This window comes from Emydura macquarii, unplaced genomic scaffold (genome assembly GCF_026122565.2).
Source record: "Emydura macquarii macquarii isolate MOO-44397 ecotype Brisbane River unplaced genomic scaffold, CSIRO-AGI_Emac_v2 contig_3345, whole genome shotgun sequence".
NCBI classification, from domain to species: Eukaryota; Metazoa; Chordata; order Testudines; family Chelidae; genus Emydura; species Emydura macquarii.
The window spans coordinates 831422-859350 of record NW_027133482.1 but is presented as its reverse complement, the minus strand read 5'-3'; the positions used below and the strand labels follow the sequence as shown (position 1 = coordinate 859350).

The window sequence follows — 27929 nt, the reverse complement described above, 5'->3', positions numbered from 1 at the left end:
GGCAAGCTCACAATGATGCGGCACTGGTTGCCCTTGTCAACGGTTGCCCTCGCCCCGACACTGGTTGCCTGCACCTCGGTGCCGATCTTCTTCGCCCAGGTGCCATTCAGTCTTGCCCCGGCACTGATCGCCCGTGCATCAGCACCGTTCAGCCTTGCCCCGGCACTTTTCTCCCACGCATCGGCACCGGTTTGATCACCGATCACCTGTGTCTCGGCACCACTGTACGGCTCCCCCGTAGTCTCCACGAATGGAATCTTGGTCATCGGACTTGGAGACAGAATCATACTCCTCCAAGCGAAGTAGGCGCATGTCAGGAAGGTGCCACCCCACAGAGAACAAAGAGGCAGGGCCCTCTTTTGAGGTCTTGGCCTATGCAGTGGCACAGCAATGGCCTTTCTGGACCCCATGGGCATACCATCAGGTCCAAGGGTTGCAGCCTAGAGGCCCCTGCTTTGTCATCTCAAAGACCCAGATGACCTACACCCTGGAGCATAGAGCCCTTCCACATAGCACTGAGGTCGGGGCTTGCAGGGAGACAGAGCTGCCGGCAGTGGCCAGTGTAGGGCATGGTACCAAGGAAGACCTCAGCAACAGAGAGTGTCCTGAAGCAGACAAGGGGCACCAGACAGGGAGGACCGTGCTGATCAGGACATTCAGGAGGCTGACATCATACCAAGGTCCTCGTCTTCTTCCTCCCCGGATGAAGTGATGGCATGATCAACAGCTGCCCACATCCCTATGGACAATAGAGCGCACCAAGAGCTCCTGAGATGGGTGGCCCAGAACTTGGGTTGCAAGCAGAGGAGTCAGAAAATCAGTGGGTCCATTGGTGGATATCCTGACACATGGGGGACTCTCAAGGGAAGCCTTGCCTCTTATCAAGATGATCCAGACCACAACGAAAACCTTGTGGCAAACCCCTGCCTTGATTCCCCCCATGGCAAAGGGGATTGAGGAAATACTTTGCTCAGTCCAGGGCATATGAGTACCTGTTTACTCATCCGCAGCCAGGTTTGCTGGTAGTGTCTGTGACAAATGAAAAGGAGAGACAAGGCCAGCAGAGCCCAACATCCAAATAAAAGGAGCCCAAAAGACTGGACTTATTCGGGAGGAAAGTCTGTTCCACCAGTGGGCTCCAGCTACGTATCGCTAATCAACAGGTGATTCTTGGCAGGTACAACTTAAATTCGTGGGAGGTGATGTTGAAGTTTAAAGACCTGCTCCAGGACTGAGTTCGGGGTCATGGTGGAGGAAGGCATGGCGGTAGCCAGGATGTCGTGCAGGCCGTGCTAGATGGAGCTGATTCAGCCTCAAGGGCTATGGCTTTGGGCCTGGCTATGAGATGAAGCTGCTGGCTGCAGATGTTGGGCCTTCTGCCAGAAATACAATCCACAGTACAGGACTTGCCCTTCGAAAGAGTGGGCCTGTTTTCAGAGCAAACGGACTCTGAGCTCCATAGTCTTAAGGACTCGAGAGCAACATTATTATCCTTGGGAGTCCACATGCCTTCCACCCGGAGGAATCATTTTAAGCTCCAGTCTGGACAGAGGTTCTACCCCTCCCAACTCAGGCAGGACGTTTCAAGAAAAAGGGGTAGAAACAACAGGCATAGAATGCGGCAACCATCTAACCCGAGTAGAGGCTCGGGCAAGCATCTCCCCGGACCAAAACAGAACTTTTGAAGTTACACCCAAGGGCGACACTCCAGGACAGTACCCGAATCTTTGCCCTCCTTTCCTAAACCGTTTATCCCATTTCTACCGAGTCTGGACCTAAATAACATTGAATGGATGCGTTTTGCGCACGGTAGAAATGGGATACTTTCTCCAGTTTTGTTCTACCACACCATCCCACTCCCCTTCCCTGTTCCTCTTCAGGGACCCCTCTCAGGAACAACTTCTCATACAAGAAGTGCAGCAACTGCTACATGCTGGAGCAGTGGAAGAGGTTCCTCAGGACCTCTGGGGAAAGGAGTTTTACTCCAGATACTTCCTGATCCCCAAGGCGAAAGGGGGACTCAGATCTATTCTCAACTTGCGGAATCTCAACAGATTCATAATGAAACTAAAATTCCGCATGGTTTCCCTTGCCTCAATCATCTCCTCTCTGGATCCAGGCAACTTGTATGTCGCCCTCGACTTAAGACGCCTATTTTCACATCTCAATAATATCTCTTCACAGGAGATTCCTCAGATTTGTGGTGGGGCGCACCCATTAACAATTCACGGCCCTCCCGTTTGGCCTCTCATCGGCTCCGAGAGTCTTCACCAAGTGTATGGCCGTTGTCGCGGCATTCCTAAAAAGGCACCACATTCAAGTGTATCCATACCTGGATGATTGGTTGGTCAGGGGCTGTTCCAAGAAACAGGTGGAGGCTCATGTTACCCTAATACGGTTGACCTTCATCAGTCTGGGTCTCCAGCTGAACTCAAGCAAATCAAAGTTAGAGCTCACGCAAAGAATAGAGTTCATTGGAGCAGTCCTGGACTTGGTCCAAGCCAGAGCACTGCTACTGGAGGCTCGTTTTTCAGGCCATGGGCTTGATAATAAGAAGCTTCAGGCAGTTTCCCACCATCACAGTTTGGGGTTGCCTCACTTTTCTAGGCCATATGGCTTCATGCACGTACATGGTCAAACAAGTGAGTTTGAGTGCTGAAGGAACAGGTTCAGGACTATTTAGAAAGATTGGACATACACAAGTCCATTGGGCCAGATGCAATGCATCCGAGGGTGCTGAGGGAGTTGACTGATCTGATTGCAGAGCCATTGGCTATTATCTTTGAAAGCTCATGGCAATTGGGGGAGGTCCCTGATGATTGGAAAAAGGCAAATATAGTGCCCATCTTCAAGAAAGGGAGGAAAGAGGATCCAGGAAACTACCGGTCAGCCTCATCTCAATCCCTGGAAAAATCATGGAGCAGGTCCTCAAGGAATCCATTTTAAGGCACTTGGAAGAGAGGAAGGTGATCAGGAACAGTCAACATGGATTCACCAAGGGCCAGTCATGCCTGACCAACCTGATTGCCTTTTATGAAGAGGTGACTGGCTCTATGGATGTGGGGAAAGTGGTGGACATGATATACCTTGACTTTAGCAAAGCTTTTGTTACAGTCTCCCACAGTATTCTTATCAGCAATTTAAAGAACTATGGTTCGGATGAATGGACTATAAAATGGATAGAGAGCTTGATCGATAATTGGGCTCAATGAGTAGTGATCAATGGCTTGATGTCTAGCTGGCAGTTGGTAACAAGTGAAGGGCCTCAGGGTCGATCCTTGTTCAACATCTTTATTAATGATTTGGAGGATGGGGTAGATTGCACCCTCAGCAAGTTTGCAGATGACACTAAGCTGGGGGAGTGGTAAATACCCTGGAAGGTAGGGATAGGATACAGAGTGATCTAGACAAATTGGAGGATTGGGCCAAAAGAAATCTGATGAGGTTCAACAAGGACAAGTGCAGAGTCCTGCACTTAGGACAGAAGAACTCCATTCACAGCTACAGACTGGGACTGACGGGTTAGGCAGCAGTTCTCCAGAAAAGGACCTGGGGGTTACAGTGGATAAGATCCCATTTCCACGCAAGTCAGGAAATCTTTTTGCCATTATTGTTTCCAAAGCTGCACGCTATCAGCAGGGAGCGATGTCTCCACTCACTGGATGTCAGACAAGCGTTGGCATTCTATATAGAATGACCTAAACCATTTCGTAAGTCAAATCAACTTTTCATAGCGGTAATGGACAGGATGAAGGGTCATCCTAGAGGATTTCATCATAGATTACCTCTTGTATCAGAACCTCCTATGATCTGGCTAAGGTTCTGGCCCCGGTCCCAGCACTGACAGTGCATTCAACCAGGGCGTGGGCGTCCTCAGTGGCATTCTTGGCCCAAATCCATATGCAGGAGATCTGTAGAGCTGCAACGTGGTCTTCCATCCACATGTTCACATAACATTATGCCATTACTCAACAGGCTAGAGATGATGCAGCATTTGGCAGAGCAGTGCTTCAGTCAACCATCTCATGAGCTCCGACCCCTCCTCCTAAAGTCAGCTTGGAAGTCACCTACTGGGAATTGACATGAGCAAGCACTCGAAGAAGAAAAATTGGCCCAACGCCCCAGAGTCTGCCCGGCACCTACCTTTTGTAAATGTTGTTCTTCGAGATGTGTTGCTCATGTCCATTTCAAGACCCACCCACCTACCCTTCTTGTCGGAGCCGAGCAGCAAGAAGGAACTGAGGAGACGTTGGGTTGGCAGGGCCCTTTATACAACGCCATGAGGGTGCCACTCCAGGGGGTGTCTGCACTGACCCAACGAGTACCGCTGGGGGAAAAGCCTTCCAACCACTGTGCATGCAGCGCGTGTACACCTACTTGGAATGGACATGAGCAACACATCTCGAAGAACAACGGTTATGGAAGGTGGGTAACTGGTTTTTTTGCATTGGGGGTTACCCTTTCTCATAATACCAATACAAGGGGCCTAGCAGCAAAACTAGAAAACAACAAACTTCAAGTTGATCATTCTTTATGCAATGAATAATTGACTTGTCAGTACCACAAGATAACCTTGTGGCCAAGAGCTAAGAGTCATAAAAGAATTTGATATTTATATGCGTAGTAGACACGTCTGCTGTTATACTCATGGGAATAAAAATTGATAAAGGATCTCAGCACTCTTATTTTAGGACATAAGCCAACCCTCAGTTGCCTGGGACTAAGAAGTAACTTTCCCCAGAGCTGTGTTGCATCATAATTACCCGTTATGGGGGAGTTCACACTCATCTCTGAAGCTTCTGGTACTGGCTGTTCTCAAAGATGGATGCTGAATTAGGTGGATGATTGTACTGGTCCGATATGGCAAGTTCTCCTCTCTGTATATTTTGGGGAACAAAAATATAAGACATTATTATGAACTCTTGAAAACCCAAACTGCAAAAGAAACTGAATGTGCAATGTACAGACACACTCACTGATGAATGAAGTAAATAGGAAAGTGTAGTGTGTGTGTGGCTTCGGGACCCTTTACTCTTGCATGATGCACAGAGGAGAATGTACTTCTCTTTACACACAGACTGAGTTAGCATGCTGCATTAATTTTAGCTTTTACATTTTTTGTGGTGTTGGTTCCTTGTGTTTTTTCTGCTCTGGAAGATTTGCAGGTTCTTGTGCAACATTAAAGTTGTTGGGGAATGAAAAAGAGTGCTTCAATTTGAATGTTTTCTTTAGGAGTTGGTGGGATTGCATGTTGGGGCACTTTACAACTTCCTAACACCACTCTGAGCAAACAACCACTTCACTAAAAGCGTGGCAAATAAGGCAAATCTGAAAGCTGGGTGCATGTGACATATTTAGCTTTCCCGCACAGTCATCTCCCGGCTCCTGACATACCTTTCTCTCACAGGTTGATCTCCAATCCTTTCTGAGCCCTGAGGGCCCCCACTTTTAGCCCTTTTAACCTCGTTAGTCTCCCAGGATGAGGTCTTCATTGCTAGGAAAAGTGTGTTTTACATTGGAGACAAGGCACAAATCGTTTCCACCTTGAGGTAGCGAGGTGAGGTAAACTCTAGGTGAGGGGGCGGTATAGTGCTGACCTTGACTAGCTCCCTCAAGGTTAAAACTATCAGGGTCTTGTCTCTGCTAGGATTTTACATTACTAACAATAATAATGTAAGTACCGTAGTGCCTAGGAGCCTGAACTTCAGTTTCAAAACATGCCTGTCTTGTGCAGTGAAACCATAGCACCACAGGCTCCACTTCAGCGACCTTTCTTCTGGCAATGGCAGCTGGCTGCTATAGTTAATGGCCGCAGAGTCAGTCAGCATTCCCCGATGTATTGAATGGTTGGTGAGTGAAGGAGGTTGCTGGAGAATGACTAAGTTCTCTTCCCCGCAGGCCTCCACCCTCTGCTAGGCTTTATGCCAGCTCACGACTAAACCCTGGTCCCCTGCATCGCAGTCTATCACACAGCCAATTGCCTGGCCCACTAGATACCGAGGGCCTGGTTTGAACTCGGGTTACACCAGTGTAAAACTGGCATGAGACTGTGGTGTAAATCAAGCCCTTTGTTTTAAAACTGAGTTAGAAAGAATGCTCGAGGTGGGTTCTGACAATCCTTAGGTAGCCGCACAGATCGAGATGTGCCATCCTGACCTTCCTGATTCAGCAGTGAATCACTTTTCAAATTTGCTCTTCAACCTCTGGCCTCCCGGAGAGACCACCGCTTTCCCCGTGATACGCATCCACGAGTAGAGACGCTGATGCCCCACCCCTCTCAGTGGAATAGAGCAGGGGGCTGTAGGCAGAGCGCAGGGTTCTGGAGCGCAGCCCTTCTGCTTCTAGTCTGAAATACCCCGATTTGCTGACATGGGGCGCGCAAGAAGGCACATTTGTTCTTCCCAGTCTCTGAGGAGAGTTTGCCCAGATCATCACTCTGCCCTGTATGCTGAGGTGTCAGAGCAGCCCCTTGATGGAGTGGGTAAGATGACACTGACATTTGATTTTGCAGTTTCCGCTCATTGGCCTGGTGCTGTCAGATCCTGCATACGTGTGCATGCTGAAAGGAAAGAAAATCAGTAAACTCTTGTCCCGTGCACTACATCTTGCCTCGCTCTTTGAAATCAATCTTGTTTGGAGTCTCTTGGGCTGCTTTGACAACTATGCCATGGAAAAAAAATAAAAATAAAATGCGGTGTTAGAAGAATTTTCTATGTCCTGTATTTCAAAAATGGCATTTCCCAAGTAACTTTAAATGGGGTCTTGTACACTCACTGATGTTGTAGTTGTGAGCAGGTTTTTGTCTCAAAAGACAGCCTCAGCGTATCTCCAGATATATGGAATACAGTTCTGTTCCCCCCTTTATTAGAAATTCTCAAGTGCACAGTCCTGGTTGGACCTTTGCATGGCCACTTACAACAGGTTGTGCTGTGTGTGTGTGTGTATATATATATGTGAAGGATACACTTTGGGTTTTTTTGTTTGGTGTGTGTGTGTGTGTACACACATGCATATTCTTTCCATCATTAGAAGCAAAAATATCCCTTTCCACAGGTAGATTTAGGAAGTGTGTTCAATCCTAAAGTTGCTCAATGCTTGGTATGTTATTAAAAGAGACTTCATTGAAAGAATCTCCTGGTATTTCCACTCTCGTTTCTTGACATGTTGCTGCTGAATGAGCTGCCATTCACAAGTCATTTAGCTCTCCATTGAGCAGTGTAGGCCCTTGACTGGGTCTCCGTGGTGCTACCGTAATAAATATTGAGGATGATATTTTCCTGTTGTCAGACCAGCTGGATGATGTAGAAAAAACCTGATTTGGTATTTTACCCACTGAGGGAGAAATGTGTGTTTCTCTTCTTTCCTCTGGTGCCCAATGAATAATACAATGGACAATGAAAACACGTTTATGGCTATTTTAGTCGCTGGGCCAAATGGTAACTGGATTTGAATACAGCTTTGTTTGTCTTGTGAACGTGTTATCTGCTTATAGTCTGCAATCAGCTTATGAAAGCTGAGCTTCATTATGCTGAGCCAAGGTCTGTGGCAGCTTTTAGCCCTGCTTGTTGGAAGTGGTTAGACCTCAGAAATCTGTGCCATGGTGCAGGCCCACGAACTGCAGTGTGTGGAAATTCCACAGTACTTCTGATGTGCGGGGGATTGGGAGATACCATTTCCTCCCTCCATTGCTAAGGACTCCCAGCCCCTTTTGTTTTGAAACCCCTATACAGCTCTGTGTCTCAGTCCACACCCTTAGGGTCCCTTCTCTTTTCCTATTTTCTACCAGTTTCCTTATTCTCTTCTTTGTTTCTTTCTTTCTTTCTCATAATTTTCTTTTTCTATGTTTCAGTTTCTTTTGGTACTGCTCCTTCGCTTTAGTTTTTTCCTTTCCTCCTCCACTTCACTTCCTATCTCCTTTCTCCCTGTTCATTTATTAAATAAAACTTCAAAGCAACCCCCCCCAAACTACTGTCATAATAGGGGCAGTACACAGAGGCAAAAAGGAAATATCAAACCCTCTCTTCTCCCCTCCCACTTTTTCCTGAGAACTAGAAGGTCAATTGCATATCACAGTCCCCAATGCCGTTTGCCATTTTGCCAAACTCATCTGTTTTTCCTCAAACATTTCTAGCAGCCCAATGACTGCACAAATAGCTTTTACTAAAGTGTCAGGTGAGCCTCTCATGTCTGGAAACAAGCCAAATAGCAATGACTGCATTAACATCTGCAAAGGTCCCAAGGAAAATACAGAGCAAATGTCTGTCCTTCCTCATCAAGGTAGACGCTGAATCCTCTGGCTTCTGAAAATTCCCAAAGCCAGTTGTCCATAAGTCTGGCATGTGACAGCAGACTCTGAGTTTTGCGGCCAACGGATCCTTTCTCTTCCTCTGCAACCACTGTCTTATCTCTCACACTTCTTGCGGGGAGCCAGACCTGTGTAGTGCATGGGGGGAATGGGATAGAACACAAGGACCAGCTGTGGCAGTGGTGAGTGGGAGAAAGAATGTGGCCTCTAATGGCCCCTGCAGCTTCTTATTACAAGCCACAGGGATGGGCATGCCAGGATCCTTCTATTTCCCTTCTGGTGGGGAATTACAGCTATATGGAGAGTGAAGGGGGCAATGAGTTTGAACTCTTTTCCATAATTATTCCTCAACACGAGTATGTTAAAATCACTAATATTCAGTGCCATCAGAGAGGTCAGTTGTTATCATCCAAATACCTTCAATGGGAAAAACTCTCCAGCCAGAGATCTTGTCTCTCTACTTATAAAGCACTATGCTTCACTGTGGCGCTATATACATGAGAAGGAAGGACAGAGTCTAGACAAACAGATTATTCCTGGGATTGGTTGTACTCCTGTGATGCATTTTTAAAGGTTTTCCTGCCTGGCTTTGTTCAGGTAAGTTTTTTCTGTGATACGAAGTACCATGAATCACAGGTGAGCGGTTCTTGGAATCATCCAAACAAAAGATTTGATTATACCACTCAGGCACAGGTGGTTGGTGGTGATGGTTGTTTTTTAATAACAGCTTCCTCCTCACCAACAGTAAAAATGATGCAGCTTGTTGAGTCACTGTGTTATATGAAGCACCTTCTCCAATAAAAAAACAAAACAAACTTGATACCTTTTGATGAGATTTCAAGGTTGGTTGATAAAGGAAATAGTGCTGAAGTAATATTCTTAGATTTCTGTAATGCATTTGACTTGGTACTGCATGGCAATTTTTTGATTAAAAATTAGAAAGTTATAAAATTGACCGGGCACACATTAAATGGATTAAAAACTGGCTAATGGATAGGTCTCAAAATGTAACTGTAAATGATGAATCATCATGATATGCAGGGATCAGTTTTTAGCCCTATGCTATTTAACATTTTTATCAGTGACCTGGAAGAAAACATCAGATCAGCACTGATAAAGTTTGCAGATGACACAAAAATTAGGGGAATGGTAAATACTGAAGAGCCCAGGTCATTGTGACAGAGTGATCTGGATCGCTTGGTAAGCTGGGCACAAGCAGACAATACGCATTTTAATACAGTTAAATGTAAATGTGTACATCTAGGGACAAAGAATGTTGGCCATACTTTCAGGATGGGGGACTCTATCCTGGGAAGCAGTGACTCTGAAACAGATTTGGGGATCGTGATGGATAATCAACTGAACAGGGAACACGCTGAACAGTGCAAGTTAGTGGCCAAAAGAACTAATGCAGCCCAGGGATGCATAGAAGTCAATCTTGAGTAGGAGTAGAGAAGTTATTTTACCTCTATATTTGGCACTGGTGCGACCATTGCTGGAATAGTGTATCCAGTTCCGGTGCCCACAATTCAAGAAGGATGCTGACAGATTGGAGAGGGTTCAGAGAAGAGCCATGAGAATGATTAGAAAACATGCCTTTATACTGATAGATACAAGGACCTCAATCTATCTAGCTTAACAAAAAAAAAAAAGTTAAGGGGTGACTTGATTACAGTCCATAAGTACCTACATAGGGAACAAATATTTAATAGTGGGCACTTTAGCAGAGAAAGCTGTAACACAATCCAATGGCTAGAAGTTGAAGCTAGACAAATTCAGATTGGAAATAAATTGTAAAATTTTAACAGTGAGGCAATTAAGCTTTGGAACAATTTATCAAGGGTTATGGAGGATTCTCCATCACTGACAATTTTAAAATCAAGATTGGATGTTTTTCTAAAAGCTCTGCTCTAGGAATGATTTTGTGGGAGCTCTAAGGCCTGTATTATACAGGAGGTTAGACTGGATGATCACAATGGTCCCTTCTGGCCTTGGAATGCATGAATGTATGAAATGGTGGAAGATTCAGCCAGTTGAACAAGCTCAACTAGGAACTCTTGGGTGCTTCATGACCGTATACTAGTGGTCACTTGTGAATAGGGTGGCTACACCGCATTCCCAGAATACCAGACATTCCAATACTCCTGGGAATGGGGAGGTGGAGGTGTTACTGGGGGTTTTGCTAACCCAGAGCTTGTGGTAACTTTACTTTGGGAGGTGGTGTCAAGAAATAAGCCAAATGTAGACACGGCCGTCCAGCTGATAGATGGACTGGTAGAACCAGTACAACACAAAAGTGCTCTTACTACAAAGTTACACTTTACTTAGGCTCAAACAATTACACACATCTGCAATAGGTTAGTTAAACACCTCAACCCTCAATAATTACTGAAGTCACGGGTGGCTTTTGAGTGGAAACAGTGACAGCTTTCCGACTGGCCTGATCTTCCAGCTGTCGTTGGAGGATCCAGAAGCTGTGTCCAAGAAGAGATCCCAAAGAATTCAACCCTCTCTGCCCTATTTATCCTTTTTAGTAGACAATAAAAGGTCAAGAAAGAGGAGAAAAAGTTTCAAAAGCTTAGACCTAAGGTCGCCAGAGTATTTAATTAACTAGATGTGTTCCTACAGAATCTGCATATTTTGAGGCCCGGACAAACATCTCCCAGTGGGCATGCATAAATAAGCTTATTGGTCTTTTCCTGAAACACAGATCCCAGCACGTCCACCAGAGCATCAGGGAGGAGTGCGGGGTCAGGCAAAGGTTGAGCAAGAGGCTCCCCTCCCCTCCTGGCTTAGTCATGCCAAGGCTGCACAGGCCTGCAGAGAGGCCTACCAAGTTTGGTTGCTGTTAGCAACAAAGATGATCATCAATATTACACTAGCAAGTGGCCCCTGGCCCTTTTACTGGTCTATCAAAATCTCCCTGTACAGGGGATGCTCCTGCCGACACATACATGCAAGATCATACTGCACGGGGGACGTCATTTTGAGGAGCTTATCATCCCGGTCCTATTGGAAGCTCTTCAGAGTCGTGTCCCCCATCCGATACCAGACAAAACTGTGTCCAGTTTTGTCTCAGTACTGGAGCGGGGGACAAACCACCCCAAAAGGGGACTGTCCTGTTTAAAACCAGATGAGTGGCCTCCCTGCTTGTGAATCATTCACACGTGTTTATTTTGATTTCAGCATGAGAGCCCCTGTTCCAGGCTATTGGACTCCCGGGTAAATAATTTAAAAACACAGTCTGTTCGAGTGTGGGGGGATGTGTGTTGCTCAGCCCAGGGATTCCATTTTTGTTTTGTGAATGCCTTGTTGTGTTTCAGCTGAATGTAACCTGTAATGTGGCTTTGAATGTTTATTTTGTAGCAGGAACTTGACACCATAGAGGAGAGGCTGTGTCTAGGAAGCTGAGACAGTGTAATTAGGGGCCATCAACACTGAATGGCTTATACTCCATGGAACAATGGTTTTGCTATGAGCAGTGACATGGAACAATTCTCTGTGTATAACCTGGGGCTGGGGGGGGAACCTGGAAATTCCTCAGTGAAAGTGCAGGGGCAAGAAAGGTTTTAGAGGCTTTCTTTAACAAGGGTATGCTCTGTATGCAAAGGAAGCCGTTGTGCTGCCCAGAGGCAAAATGGTCAGGCCAAAGAAGGTGAGGACATTGAGGAGGAATTACATTCAGGAGTTTATGGCAAACATCAGATCTGTAACTCTTGTGTTTCTTCAGAGTAACGTGTGTGTGTGTGTGTATGCATATGTGTGAGAACCAGAGCTTCCTCGGCCAGGCGGACTCTGGGGGCACAGTGGGGGCTCTGGAGGACCGTGGTGCTGGTTCCAGGGACTAGGTGGCTTTACTGTGGGATCCCACTGCCCATGGACTGTGTCAGACGTGGTGTCTGCACCTGAGAGTGTGCCTGAGAGACCCGGAGCTAGGTACAGTGAACAGTCATTACCCAGACCCAGGGGGTTTAGAAGCACGTGGGATTGAGTGGATGGATCCACTCACAGCTAGACTGGTGCCCGTCCAGAGCGTGTGATGGGCTTATGACACAGTCCGACAAACACAAAATCAGCCACTGCAAACCCAGTCGCTCTCCCTACAAAAGAAGCCAGTCCCCAGCACCAAACATTCTCCTACTCCATTCTCACCTTAGCAAAAATCCAAACTCCAGCCCTCCCTGCGCAGTAGTACAGACATCGGTGCTCTCTGGTCTGCAACCACTAGAGGGCAACTGGGTCACAGACACAGTAGCAATACCCATACTGTAGTGTGAATAGCAGGATCTAGCCCAGTGGTTCCCAGCCTGTGGCCCGGGGGCCAAGAGTGGCCAGCGAGCGCTTTCAAAGTAGCCCGCAGCTCACCTCCTGCTGGCTGCAGAAGGGAGCCGCTGCCTGAGGACCCAGGCGGAGCACGTCACAGACTTCTTGCTGCAGCCAAGGAGACGGGAGATCAACGTTCCCCTCTCCTGGCTGTAGCAGGGAGCACGGCAAAATGCTCCGCCTAGGTCCCTAGGTGCTGGGGTCCCTGCTGGAGCCAGAGGGAAGGGAGCACTGATCTTCCATTCCCCTGGGCACTGCCTGGAGACCCAAGTGGAGTACATGGGGCTATAGGATGCGTGCAGTTTCCCTGCTGCAGCCAGGGGGACAGGAGAGCAGCAAGGAGGCAGCCTCCTCGCTGAACTCCTTCCGTCTGGCTGCAGTGGAGCGGGAGGGGAGGGCTGCTGGCAGAGACTGGTGGCCCTCCAGGGTTATATAAATGATATCTGTGGCCCTCAAGCCAAAAAGGTTGGGTGCCATGATTGCACAAGGAGGTCTGTCCCTTTGTCCAGTGGAAGGTAATGGTGAAATTCCAGCATTTGGGAAGGACTGACGGACATAGTGTGTTCCTAAATAGCGACTAGAGTATATTTTAGGTAGGTCAGAGTTCTTATTACATTTTGTCTTTGACCTTTTGGTTTCCTATCCTCTGCTGACTAGTCGGGCTGTGGGTGCGTCCTGTGAAGGGCAAAATGTGATAAAATAAATGCCTAAAGCCGTCTGGGAACTTTCAGTCTTGAGCCTCCAGTTATGGAATTTGTTCCTTCACACAACGGGGTGGCCTGAACACACCGATCCTGGGTGAAGAGGAGTGCGCAGTGCTAGGGTTGCCATTTTTGGCTGGACGTATTCCTGGAGGTTTCATCCCATGGCTTAATCTTTAATTCCTGGAGACTCCAGGACAATCCTGGAGGGTGGTATCCTATGCACTGCTCAGGGCTTGGATTCTGCACACGCGAATTACTCCCTCCCTCTTTCTGTCCTGTCTCTGGCAGGTCTATAACCTGACTCAGGAATTCTTTCAACGTGGTAAACCAGTCAATGCTGAGAGCCAGAACAGTGTGGGCGTCTTCACACGAGATGTGGTGCGCAAACGCATCAAAGCCGATCCAGATGACTCAGAGACCACCAAGAGGCTAAAACTAGCCATGATCCAGCAATATCTTAAGGTATGTTTAAAAAGGCAGCTCAATCACGGGATGTTAGCGACTAAGAGCTACGTGCTATCAGTGGGGAATTACTGGTATTTGTTGTCTTTGCTGCTGGGATATTTCTGGGTTCATATATTAAATTTTCATCATAAGCTGGACTTCTCCACAGTGGGCCGGTAAAATATGACGAGTTAAATTCAGTTGAGTTCAATTCTTCTGTGTGGCGTTACAACTTTCAATCCTCAATCCTGCCGCTTATCAGCCACAGACAGCATACTGCCAACTTAGAAATGGGGATCTTTTTGCCCCATATCTTGGACCACATGCTGCAGCAGAGAATCTGTTATCCCCTTTTGCCTTTTATCAGAGCTTGCAAACCAGGAAAATTGACTCTGATAATACAATGCTATTGGGGCAGTCCCTGCAAACTAAATCCCAAAGCATTTACCATTCATTTGAAAAGGAAGATAGTCAAATCAAAGGTAAAACTGTATAAACCCATGTGTTCATTAGTCCCTCCACCCTACTTACCAAGTAGATCCTGTCTTCTCTGGATCTTTTCTTGGGGCTGGGACTTACCCTAGAATCACAGAAGATTAGGGTTGGAAGGACCTCAGGAGGTATCTAGTCCAATCCCTTGCTCAAAGCAGGACCAACCCCAACTAAGCCATCCCAGCCAGGGCTTTGTCAAGTTACACCTTAAAAACTAAGGATGGAGATTCCACCACCTCCCTAGGTAACCCATTCCAGTGCTTCACCACCCTCCGAGTGAAAACGTTTTTCCTAATGTTCAACCTAGACCTCCCCCACTGCAACTTGAGACCGTTGCTCCTTGTTCTGTCATCTGCCACCAGTAGAACAGCCTAGCTCCAACCTCCCTGGACCCCCCCCTTCAGGTAGTTGAAGGCTGATATCAAATCCCCACTCATTCCTGTCTTCTGCAGACTAAACAAGCCCAATTCCCTCAGCCTCTCCTCATAAATCATGTGCTCCGGTCCCCTAATCATTTTTGTTGCCCTCTACTGGACTCTCTCTAATTTGTCCACATCCTTTCTGAAGTGGGGGCCCAAAACTGGACACAATACTCCAAATGTGGCCTCACCAATGCTAAATAGAGGGGAATAATCACTTCCCTCGATCTGCTGGCAATGCTCCAGCCACACCAACCACTCCACACATAATAACTGGTAATAATAATTTGGCAGTTTGTGTTTTGAAATTGTAATGTGAATTAAAGTCTTACGAAGGAAGGCAGGGGTGCCACGCACACAGCACTCTGATATGGTAGGTAAGTATAGGAATCCACAGTTTGCAGATGGGAAACAGAGGCAAAGAGAGACCTATGGTCACAGAGGGAGTCTGGCAGAGCTGCCAAGATACTCTTCCCTCTGAGTCATTGAATCAGTAATGGCCACTTGTGGCCATTAACGAACCCAGGGCCTTTCTGGTAAGAGAATGGGCATTAACTCTGGTGTCTTGTCCAAATTCTAATCTGGATAGTTGCATTTTGCCTCCACAAGATTCCTTCTGTCATTTTGGTGCTGAATCCATTGTCATAACTTGCTTAGATTTGACAAGGCTTTTCCACCAGAGCCAGAACAACTTATACAACAGCCACCATTGTCCTCTAGTCCCAGACTGCAGAGCACCCTATAACCAGGGAAAGGAGATGAGCAGAGACTTAAAAGCCCATCAGCCAATAGGTGTTCAGGTATTAACTGATGAGCTGGTGGCTGTGGAGGACTTTAGAATAAAGCACATGTCCACTCTTCGAAGTAGCATACAGTAAATTAAACACAAAAAATGACGAATCCCCAAATATAAATGATATAAACATTTACTGTATTAATATCTCTTAAAGATGTCACAGCTCTTTGAGCCTGTCAGGATGGATTATAAAATTATTGCAGACTCCGAGAGGGAGCTGGGCAGCCCGTGCTGCAGTGGACGTGTGCTGAGGGAAAAGATGGTTTAACTTTTTAGGCCCAGATCCTGCAGCTGGGTCCTCCATGCCCCTGCAAATCCTCACTGAAGGCACCTAGCAGGAGTAGGGCCATAGGTTGTATTTTCTTCAAGGCACTTACCTTGTCCTCTCTGTTGGTGAAGTGCTTAGCGCAGCTTTGGCCCTTTTAAAATAATAACTTGACTGTGTATGTCTGGCATCCCAGACCACCTGAGCATGCCGATGGTGCCTGGCAGTAACCAGGTATGCAAAGCACAATGTGTGAATGCTCTATGGTGAGAGGAGGCTGGGTCTGCCAGGCAACTTAGAAAAGCCTAGGTAATAGGCTAAAAGGTGAGACGGATCATTGTCATTTCCATGCTGCATAAAATGTTGGAGTAAAACAGTCACAGATGTGGAGGGATCAGAAACAGCAATTAGAAACTGAGAAAAAAACGGTGGGAAGGATCTAAGGCCACCATTCCCCAGGCCCCACTTAGTCACTGGAAACAAAAGGCAGGCCTAACATCTTGCCCCCATGCTGCCCTATTGCTAGCAATAGCTGTGCTTATCCTTTTTGAGGAGAACCCCCAAGTCCTAGGCTTTGCTAATCGAAGAACATTTAAGATCGGTCTCCCAACCTCACCATGGCTTCCCCTTCCAATGTCCCCATTGGAACATGTCCTCTCAGCTGCAGATCATTAGCTAGTTTAATGCTAATTTTCATGGCATGCTAAGATCTGCCTCTGAAGGGCTGGCTTTGAAACCCTTTTGTACTGTTAATGTCTCCTTATGGAATAGGAATCTCTGTCAACGTTGGCCAGTGAAAAAGTGTTTAAATAAGCACGGCTTCAGCTTCAGTTTGAGCAGCACCGCACAGCTGATCTCTGTTCAGTGCTCCACCCCTTCTCTAACAGAAAAGTCCAGTGGGATTTTTATATAATCAAAAGTGGCCAGGGCCTTGGACCAACATCATGCAGAAGATCTGAACTTCCCAGCAGCCCTGTGACCCATACAGTCATGCTGGGGCATTGGAGTGCTATAGCAGAACACACGTAATTGGTCCTCAGTGAGAGAGAGAAAGAGAGAGTTGATAGGCAGTATAGTGGACGACAGAACAAGGAGCAATGGTCTCAAGTTGCAGTGGGGGAGGTGTAGGTTGGATATTAGGAAAAACGTTTTCACTTGGAGGGTGATGAAGCACAGGAATGGGTTACCTAGGGAGGTGGTGGAATCTCCATCCTTTGAGGTTTTTCAAGCCTGGCTTGACAAAGCCCTAGCTGGGATGATTTAGTTGGGATTGGTCCTGCTTTGAACAGGGGGTTGGATTAGATGACCACCTGAGGTCCCTTCCATCCCTAATCTTCTATGATTCTATAACAAGTGATCTCTTCTGTCCAACCCTTTGACTATCAGGTGCTGTTTCGGTAAGTGTCAGAGTGGCCTAGTGCAAGTGACCGGGACTCACGGCGCCTGGGTTCTATTCCCACCTCCGCCGTTAACTTGCACTATTCTATCTGTACCATGGTAAGGTGGCTAGCTCTTTGGAAAGGTGATTTTGTGTTGCTTTCACTAGGTGGAGAGCTGTGAGAGCAGCTCCCATAGCATGGATGAGGTCTCGCTCAGCGAATTTGGAGAATGGACTGAAATCCCTGGGGCCCATCATGTCATTCCTTGTGGCTTCATCAAGATTGTGGAGATCCTGTCCCACTCCATTCCAGAGTCTGTCATCCAGCTGTGCAAGCCAGTCAAGTGCATCCACTGGAACCAATTGGTCAGCAAGGAGATTGAGCGCGTGGCCGACCACAACAGCGACCGGCCCGAGGAGGACCAGGGCTACCATGTCTTTGTGGAGTGTGAGGATTGTGAGTTCATCCTCGCTGACCATGTCATCGTGACCGTATCGCTGGGGGTCCTGAAGAAGTACCATGAGAGCATGTTCCACCCTGGCCTGCCTGAGGAGAAGGTGATGGCCATTCAGAAACTGGGCATTAGCACCACCGACAAAATCTTCCTGGAGTTTGAAGAGCCCTTCTGGAGTCCTGAATGCAACAGCATCCAGTTCGTCTGGGAGGATGAAGCGGAGAGTGAGAGTTTGACTTATCCTGAGGAGATGTGGTACAAGAAGATCTGCAGCTTTGATGTCCTCTACCCACCGGAGCGGTACGGCTATGTGCTGAGTGGCTGGATTTGTGGGGAGGAGGCTTTGATCATGGAGAAGTACGACGATGAAACCGTGGCAGAAACATGCACTGAGATGCTGCGTAAATTTACAGGTCAGCAATGCCCTCATTCCTTTTGTGGGTGGAGAAGAACGGGGGGACTTTCGGGGGCCAAGAGAAAGGAAATGCAGTGACGTAGTCAATAGCTCCTTGGCTTTTCTTCCTTTTGAAAGGCTGTGCAAATGCTTTAGGAGCACCTGCTGCAGAGATGCACTCTGTGTACTTAACTAAGTGCCACTGCTGTAAAGGCTTGAGTGTGTTTAGAGATCCATTTATGCAATGTTGATAACTGGAGCACACTACATCAAGTGGTGGGTTGAGTGCAGTCAGACTCCAAATATCTTTGTTATCTCCAGTATCATTTTAGCAGCTGTACTAGTTATAGCAACACACGGACAGTCAGGATTCCTGGTGCCAGATCCTCAGAGGGTGTAAAGCAGCATAGTTCCATTCAAGTCAGTGGAGTTACACCATTTGAGACCAGCTGAGGGTCTGACATTTGGATTCTCTCCCTGACTCCCACTCACTGTGTGACTGTCTGTAAGTCACATGGGACTAAATTTTCAAACATGAGCCACCCAGGGCCTCACTTTTTCAGATGCTCCAAGCACACTTCTGTCCAATGGTAGCTGCCGGCAGTTTATACGAATGAAAATCAGGGAGCACCCAAAAATGGAGGCACCCCAAATTAGTGACTTTTAAAAAAATTCAGGCTGTAACAAATCTCTTTGTCAGTTCCACATTACCTGTCTAGCTTTGCTGAGGGAAGGGGTAGGTTTGCGAGGCTCATTTCATCCACGTTTGCAAAGCTCTGTGAGCTCCTCAGATGAAAGGCACTATAGTGGGGATGCACCCAGATTGGTTCTTGGCCTTACGCTATTTAACGTTTTTATCAATGACCTGGAAGACAACATAAAATCATCACTGATAAACAACGGGAGTCCTGTGGCATCTTAAGGACTAACAAATGTATTTGGTCAGAATCTTTCGGGGGCAGAAATCCCACGAAAGCTTATGCCCACATAAATTTGTTAGTCTTTAAGGTGCCCCGGGACTCTCGTTGTTTTGCTGAAAACCGACTAACACGGCTACCCCTCTGCAACTCATCACTGATAAAGTTTGCAAATGGCACAAAAATTAGGGGGCTGGTAAATAATGAAGAGTGAGGCTCATTGTTATATAGAGTGATCTGGATTGCTTGGTAAACTTGGCATGAGCAAACAATATGCATTTTAATACAGTTAAATGTAAACATATACATCGAGGAACAAAGAATATAAGCCATACTTTCCCATACAATCCCCCATAGGAGATTCTATCCCGGGAGGCGGTGATTCTGAAAAAAGATTTGGGAGTCATGGTGGATAATCAGCTGAACTTGGACTCCCAGGGTGATGCTATGGTCGAAAGGTGATGTGATCATGGGATGTATAAACAGGGGAATCTCAAGGTTATTTTACCTCTGTATTTGGTGCTGCTGGAATACTGTGTCCAGTTGTGGTGTCCACAATTCAGGAATATTGTTGATAAATTGAGAGGGTTCAGAGAAGAGCCATGAGAAAGATTAAAGAATTGGAAAACATGCCTTACAGTGATCAACTCAGGAAGCTCAACCTGGTTAGCTTAACAAAGAGAATGTTAAGGGATGTCTTGATTACAGTCTATAAGTACCTACATGGGGAAAAATATTTGATAATGGGCTCTTCAATCTAGCAGACAGAGGTATAACATGATCCAGTGACTAGAAGTTGAAGGTAGGCAAATTCAGAGAGGAAATGAGATTTACATTTTTAACAGTGAAGATAATTAACTACTGGAACAATTTATCTAGGGTTGTGGTTGTTTCTCCATCACTGGCAAATTTTGGATCAAGATTGGATGTTTTTCTAAAAGCCTGCCCTAGAAATTATTTGGGGGAAATTCTATGGCCTGCGTTATACAGGAGGTCAGACTAGATTATCACAATGGTCCCTTCTAATCTTGGAATCTGTGAAAAATACTTTGCAGAAATGATGACCAAAGCATTGTATAGTCGTCGTCCAAGAATTTTTGGTTTTAGGGACTATTCCATACTGGATTAGAAATTAAAAAAAAAAAAAAAAACGTGCTATCAAAGATGAGAAACCCTTCTATGCTTCCAGAAGCTTCTCTCTTATTACTGACATACTCATATCAACACATCCATCTCATGCTATCCAAACCTTAATTTCTGATTAACTCCCATCACGTGTCCCTGTTCTATTGCTCCCTCCCCCCAGACACTCCAGCCTATCCGTTTCACCTCAGGATCACCGCTCCACTTAACGCACAGCGCTCAGATACGTTTACAGTGCAAACAAGGATACGTTTATTTGACAAAGGACAGTGATTCAGGATCAGAGCACAACCCGACTTTCTGAATTCCAAGGAGAAACTAATCCAAAGGAAGTAAATCAGCTGAGCCTACACACTCTGAAGCAAGTAGGATTAATGGAAACAAAGGGTTACATATAAAATAAAAGCATAACACACATTCTAGAGCCTAATCATAACTAGCAGCATGTCCTCCTGTTATAAGGTGCTGCTCACCCAAAGTCCTTCTCGCAGTGTTGTTCAGCCGGTTGGCCGAGACCCGCCTTTCGTGAGACCAAGCCTGCTGGCGGCTTGTCTCCCCAGATGGAGGATGCCAGGGCATCTCTTTGCACTCCTCCATATAATAGACCAGCTGTCTGTTCTTTGCCTGTAAACTGGATTCTCCCCTTGCTGTTCACTTCTTCCTGTTAATTTCTTCTGTTGGAGTCCCCACAATCTCCTCATTAGCATTTGATTCACTATGCAAACACACTCCTATTGTAAGATACACAATACTCACTGGTCAACCAGGGAGATACATGTCTCCCAGCTCCTGTCTGGTGAGACCTATCTTAAGGCGTGTTACTTGTGGGTGACCTGCCTTTAACTTCAAGTGTTTAAGAACATAATTTGCGGTATACATACACCTCTTCTTACATATTATCCACACACATTTTGCAAAGATTATGATGACCAGTTGCCCATAGGCTTTCAGTAGAGACGTGAAGTGATGCTCTTTGGTGGACTAGTATGTAAATACCACACCCAGGGTATACCTGAAACCCTTGCGCATCCCTGTGCCCTCTGCCAGTTGACATCAAGAGACCCTGGAGTCACACACTCCCATGTTAATGATGGCCAGTCTTTGCACATCCATCATCTCTCTATTTGAATAGCGCATCTGTGATCCCTTCTTAGGGGTATCCACTTCCACATCAATGCATTTATTTGGTCTGTGGGCAAACAGAAGCAGCCAGAATATCCAGCTATCGATAAAAAATGTTATCAGCATATCCTGTTGGATGAGTTTCTTGACGTATTTTCAGCTGAGTTTTTCTTCCCTGCCAGGCTGAGGTAGCGTTCCTAATTGGTTTTCTTCCTCCAAAGGAGCACTACAATCTTGCAGCGTTTGTCTTGCATGTTCCTATCTCCCCTTAAACAGAGCCGCCCTCCGTCTGCAGCGACAGGCCAGGTGGAAGTTAAAGACACTGTAGGATTTCTCTTGCAGAGTTGAGGGATAATCTGCTTCTTGGCCAGCATTCCTCACTCCCCAGACTTTCCCACCCCAAATATAATAGGTTTCTAAAATTTAAAGCAGCCAGAATGCTACAGTCAAATGTATAATAGATGTTGCTGTGTATCTACACTTTCACTGTCCTGCGAGGAGGAGGATGATCTAGGCACAGTGGTTAAAGCACAGAGCCCAGGGTAAGGAGGTCTCAGATTAGTGTCTGGCTATGCTGCAGACAGGTCCGGTATGACCACGGGCAAGTCACTTTATCTGCTTGTGCTTCGGTTTCCTGTTAGTGATATGGGAATGATGTTATTTCAATCACAGGAGGACTGAAGCTTAACTCATTCAAATGTACTTTTGGAAATCTACAAAAAAGGAAATACAAAGTTGTTTTTTTCACAAGTATCCAAGTCATTGCTTTGTTAAGCACACTGATTTTATACAACTGCCGGTCAGGTTAGATATGCCCCAAACTCTCTTCCTTTCACAAATTTGATAGTTTCCCTGCTTTCTGTGGTATATTTGCATACTCCCGAACAGCCTCTAAATTATCCCTTTCTAATCTCTGTCCCTGCTTTTGTATGATTCTCAATTTAAAATTCAGTACTTCTTGTAAGGGCAGCATCATGTTCCCAGCCTTATCAACTTTTTATTATTGTTATGTTCTGTATTGACGCCTTCACCTAAAGGCCTCTGGGCACCTTGACAATATCAAATGAGAACATGCACCCTTTACAATGCAAGGGCAACAAAGGCTCATTTCTAACCACCTCCTCTTATTTGGCTTGGCACTATACAATACATTGTATGACTTTTGTGTAAGTGCTTTGGAATGTACTCTGTACGAAGACTTTAGAGCACACCAGTATTTGTACTGTGTAATGGCACTTGCCAAACGCTCTCTGCGGCTTGTGCTCAACCTTTACAAATGAAATGTGACAGCAGTTTCCTTGACAAATCTGATCTCTTAAAACGTGGCTTCTTATTCCTGCACAGCCCAACTTACTAGGCGTTTCACTGCAAACCCAAGTCATTGCCTGTAACCATTGCTGGTCCTGCTCCTAGTTTTCCGGAGGGAGTGTATTTTTAATTCCTTTGCTTTATCCCTGAAATTTCACCAAAACCTACAAATGGCTGGATACGTGTTCCTTGACGGTGCGGGGTCAAGAATCGGTCTGGCGTATTTGTCTGTCTGCTTGAGTCCCATTGGTCATCAGTTAGTTCAATAATGTTTCGTGCCACTAAGCCACAACATACGCTTCTGTGGAGGGCTTTCTATTGTACTCCCAACTTAATATTTTTTTACAGCATTGTATGCATATGGGGTGCTCCTTACAATGGGTGAGCTGTAACCAGAGGAATAACCAGTCCTTGTCCCCAAATAATAGGGTGACCAGATGTCCTGATTTTATAGGGACAGTCCCGATATTCGGAGCTTTGTCTTACATAGGCACCTATTGCCTCCCACCCCCATCTCAATTTTTCACACTTGCCATCTGGTCACACTACCAAGAGAGTTATTTTAGGCCTGGTACGTGTGGTTGTCAGGCTCAGCATGGATAGGCACTTATAGATGTATTTTAAAAATTTAAAGAGGGAACTAACTACCCGGGCAGGTTGTTGGGCTCCCCAGTGCATGTATCCCATGCCTTTGGCACATTGATGTTGCAGCCACTTTTCTCCGGACTGTGATTTTTCTCCTTTGGTTTTGACCCAGGGAATTCAAACATTCCGAAACCTCGCCGTATCCTGCGGTCCTCGTGGGGCAGCAATCCCAACTTCCGGGGATCCTATTCTTACACCCAAGTGGGGTCTAGCGGGGCTGATGTGGAGAAACTTGCTAAGCCTCTGCCTTATACTGAAAGCTCCAAGACGGTTGTAAGTATTATGCACTAGGATGGAGAGAGAGATTGTTTGGTTATGACTTTATTAATGGGAGTTCCTATTTTTCAGTTCACTAGATTTCATGGTATGCGATACAATATTTATACAGATCTGTGTGTGCCTCCACACAGCCTTTCACACTACATTCTCCTGTCCTTCCATTTCTTTGTTACTTTCACCTACTGGAAATCTGCCTACAAAAAATTTAAACCTGTTCTGGGGATGATTTTATTCAGTGCGGTTTTGCCTCCCTGCTTCACCTGCCTGTTCTTTTTACTACTGCTTTCGGGGGTGGCTTGGGGGAATTGAACACACAGAGGCTCCTTAGGATGCTTGCTCCCCGTCAGTCAAGGGCCGGCACCTGTAAAGGAGACTCTCAGGTTGGTCATGACTGGCTAATGTGTTTTTGAACACTACTTCCTCTTTCTATACTAGGTGCAAAGTCTTGTTTGAAACGGGGCATGTTAAATAATGATAGGTAACTCATTTTAAACACAACCTTTTCTCGTAGTGTTCCTGGGAAGCAGTGACTCTGAAAAACATTTGGGGGTCATGGTAGATAATCACTGAACATGAGCTACCCAATGTGCTGCTGTGAGCAAAAGAACTAATGCGATCCGGGGATGCATAAACAGGGGAATCCGGAGTAGGAGTAGAGAGGTTATTTTACTCTGTGTTTGGTTCAATGTGACCGCTGCTGGAACACTGTGTCCAGTTCTGGTGCCCACAATTCAAGAAGGATGTTGATAAATTGGAGAGGGTTCAGAGAAGAGCCACAAGAATGATTAAAGGGTTAGTGATAGACTCAAAGAACTCAATCTATTTAACTTAACAAAGAGAAGGTACATGGGGAACAAATAATAATAATAATAAAAGGGCACTTCAGTCTAGCAGAAAGAGATGTCACATGATCCTAAGGTTGAAATTGAAGCTAGACTGGAAGTAAGGCATACATTTTGAACAGTGAGGGTAATTAACCACTGGAACAATTTAGCAAGGGTAGTGGTGAATTCTTCATCACCGGTGATTTTTAAATGGGGATAGGATGTTTTTCTAAACATCATCTGCTTTCGGGGAACTTCCATGGCCTGTTCTGTACAGGAGGTCTAGATGATCACAGTGCTCTCGACTGGCCTTAGAATGTGTGTATCTGTGAATGAGTGTTAAACATGGCCTCAGTTATGACTTATCCTTAGGGGTAATTTAGACTATGCCAGCGCAATGTACTGAGAACTCTTCTGTGGCTGTGCTAAGACGTAAGAGATCCTGTCCCTTGTTGTGAAGCTCATGCATTACGAGTTCAAGTGTGTATGATAAAATGCTCTTCTCAGGCAGTCCTTGTTCTGTGAATGTAGCGCTAAGAAGACGTGCGAGGTGTCAGCCGTGTCTGTGCAATTTCCCAGACTACTCGCTTTGTCTCAGAATCTATCCTTCCTTCCGAGAGAGATGACTTGTCAAACCAACTTCTATGATCCCATCTTTTCTCTTGGCTTTACATTTCTTTGTATAATTATGAGGGGCAGACGTGCCTATTAAAAAGGGTAGTGGAGATTTTGAATCATTTAAATTCTGTGAACATCTCTACTTCCTGTGGATTCACCACTCCAAAGCCAATGTAGCTTCCCCCCCCTTCATGTCTCTCACGTGTGGGGGAATTTAATTAATAAAATCTCTGGATGAATCAGAGCTCTTTCATATGTGATCCCTTTAACAAGCACCTAGATACTATGGTGAGAGACGCTACAAAATTGAGAAAGAGGCCGCTATTCTCTAATTCCAGGAATCTGGTGGCTTTGGGAAGTTTCTTGTCATACTGGGAAAAATTAAACTTAAGCCACAAAAAGAATACAGTGAACATGGCATGGTTTGGAATGAAAGAAGCAGAAATTGAATCAACAGAGATGGTAAAGCTGTGTAGATATACTGCAGTGGGATAAAAAATGACATGCACCCGAACAGCTATGATGTATGCATGCCCTCTGAGGATGTCACTACATAAGCATGCCTGCCAGTATATATTTGACCCTCACAATGGCATATTTTGCATGTAGCTATGGCACATCTCTTTGGAAATTTCGCCCCTGATTCCCACAAGATTTTGGGTGTTAATTCTGAGAGTGTATGAGGGCAATAGAATGTTTGACTCTTCCCCTGAGCTGTAATTGATGGAGCTCTGTAACTTCCACTGATTTTCTTTTCTCATCTCCAGCCTATGCAGGTGATGTTTTCGGGAGAGGCCACTCACAGAAAGTATTATTCCACTACCCATGGTGCTTTGCTTTCTGGCCAGAGAGAGGCTGCTCACCTCATTGAAATGTACCAAGACCTCTTACAGTGCAGGAACTGAAAAGCTTAATGTTTGAGAAGAACCACTAACTCGTGATACCTTTTACAGTTGTGTGTAGGCTTTTTTAAATTAACAGTAGAACAATTTTTATCTTTTTATATAAAAAAGCTCTAACTGTTTTAAAACATAGTCACCTGTAGCTTATTTCCATTACTGTATTGTTAACAGGGAAGGGTGCTCTTTCTGTCTGGTAAACTGTTTTTTTGGTGTCATTTTAATTCTGATCGCACTTTCAGTGCCTCTTCAATTTTTTTTTTCTGTATTGTAAGTGCCTTCTCTTCTGAAATAAATGTTGTAATAAAATATCTGAGTGTTGTGGTACATCCCGTGCACTTGTTTGGAAGCTTCTGCTCAATACCTTATTTTTCTCTTTCTAAGATGTTATAACAAGGCATGAATTTCTGTTCCCCGCCATGAGGTTTCAAATAGGAGAAGTCTTTACTCTTAAGGTATGTCTTCACTGTAGAATTAACTTCAGTGATTGGCACCTGGATCTGAGCATCTGGGTTAGCCTAGCCCAGGTGTGAGCCCAGTGAGTCACACTGCAAAACCCTACCCAAGTTATTGTGTCCTCACTGGTGTTGCACTCCTGTGTGCATTTCACTAGGACTTCTGGGGGTATAGCCTATGGGGTCTTTGTGCTGTGGTAGGCTGAGCTGATTCTTTCACAGTGATCTGTGGGAGAATTTATCTGTCCTGGGCAAACAGGACACAAAGGGAATTGTGGGAAGGCCCTGGAGGACTGAGTACTTGAGTGGTTCAGCCTGCATCCTCAGAGCAAAATGCGCAGGTTACCAGTCTGAGTGAAAGCAGCACTAGCCTATATTCCAACTATCCCAGATTTAAAGCACCACCAAACTTGGATGAGAGGGCTTTGCATGTGGATGGGAGCAGGGTCAGGGGGAACACACATGTAAGAGCCCAAGCTAATTCTGCAATGATGACAGATACTTGGTTCTGTTTCTTTGGTGGCAGTGCCCAAAATACGTTTTCAAAACAGAAGAAGACAAGGGGCCAAAGTCAGCGCTAAGTTACATCATTTGAAGTCTGAGTCTACTCACAGTAGTAAAGCCATGCCTGGTACTAATTGTGGATGGCTGGATCCAATCATGTTATTAAAAAAACCCAGGTATTTTAAAAAGTATTCTGAATGCTCTAAATACACTGTGTTATGTAGCCTATCATTCAAATCAACTTCTGTACCAGATGACTGGAGGATAGGTAATGTGATGCCAATTTTTAAAAAAGGCTCCAGAGGTGATCCTGGCAATTACAGGCCGGTAAGCCTAGTTTCAGTACCAGGCAAATTGGTTGAAACTATAGTAAAGAATAGAATTATCACACACATAGATGAACACAATTTGTTGGGGAAGAGTCAACATGGTTTTTGTAAAGGGAAATCATGCTTCACCAATCTACTAGAATTCATTGTGGGGGTTAACAAGCATGTGGACAAGGGTGATCCAGTGGATACAGTGTACTTAGATTTTCAGAAAGCCTTTGACAAGTTCCCTCATTAAAGGCTCTTAAGCAAAGTAAGCTGTCATGGGATAAGAGGGAAGGTCCTCTCCTGGACAGTAATTAGTTAAAAGATAGGAAACAAAGGGTAGGAAAAAATAGTCATTTCTCAGAATAGAGAGAGGTAAATAGTGGTGCCCCCTAGAGGTCTGTACATATTCATAAATGATCTGGAAAAAGGAGTAAAAAGTGAGGTGACAAAATTTGCAGATGACACAAAACCACTCAATGTAGAAGTCCAAAGCAGACTGTGAAGAGTTACAAAGGTATCTCACAAAACTGGGTGACTGGGCAACAAAATGACAGATAAAATTTAATGCTGATAAATGCAAAGCAATGCACATTGGAAAACATAATCCTAACTATACATATAAAACGATGGGGTCTAAGTTAGCTGTTATCACTCAAGAAAGATCTTGGAGCCATTGTGGATAGTTCTCTGAAAACATCCACTCAATGTGCAGCGGGAGTCAAAAAAGCTCACAGAATGTTGGGAATCATTAGGAAAGGGATAGATAAGACAGAAAATATTTTGCCTCTTTATAAATCCATGTTACACCCTCATCTTGAATACTGCGTGCAGATCTGGTTGTCCCATCTCAGAAAAGATATATTAAAATTGGAAAAGGTACAGAAAAGGGTAACAAAAATTATTAGGGGTATGGAACAGTTTCT

At 45.4% G+C, this 27929-nt stretch overlaps 1 protein-coding gene across 1 annotated transcript in view; it reads left to right on the top strand.

Moving 5' to 3' along the window:
• Positions 1-26066, top strand: part of SMOX (spermine oxidase) — a 69179-nt gene extending 43113 nt beyond the window's left edge. Inside the window, exons 4-7 of the mRNA XM_067533593.1 lie at positions 13621-13794; positions 17295-17994; positions 23223-23383; positions 25599-26066. Coding sequence (XP_067389694.1) covers positions 13621-13794; positions 17295-17994; positions 23223-23383; positions 25599-25736 — 1173 coding nt within the window. The 3' untranslated portion in view covers positions 25737-26066. The remainder of the gene's footprint in view (positions 1-13620; positions 13795-17294; positions 17995-23222; positions 23384-25598) is intronic.
• Positions 26067-27929: the final 1863 nt, after the last annotated feature.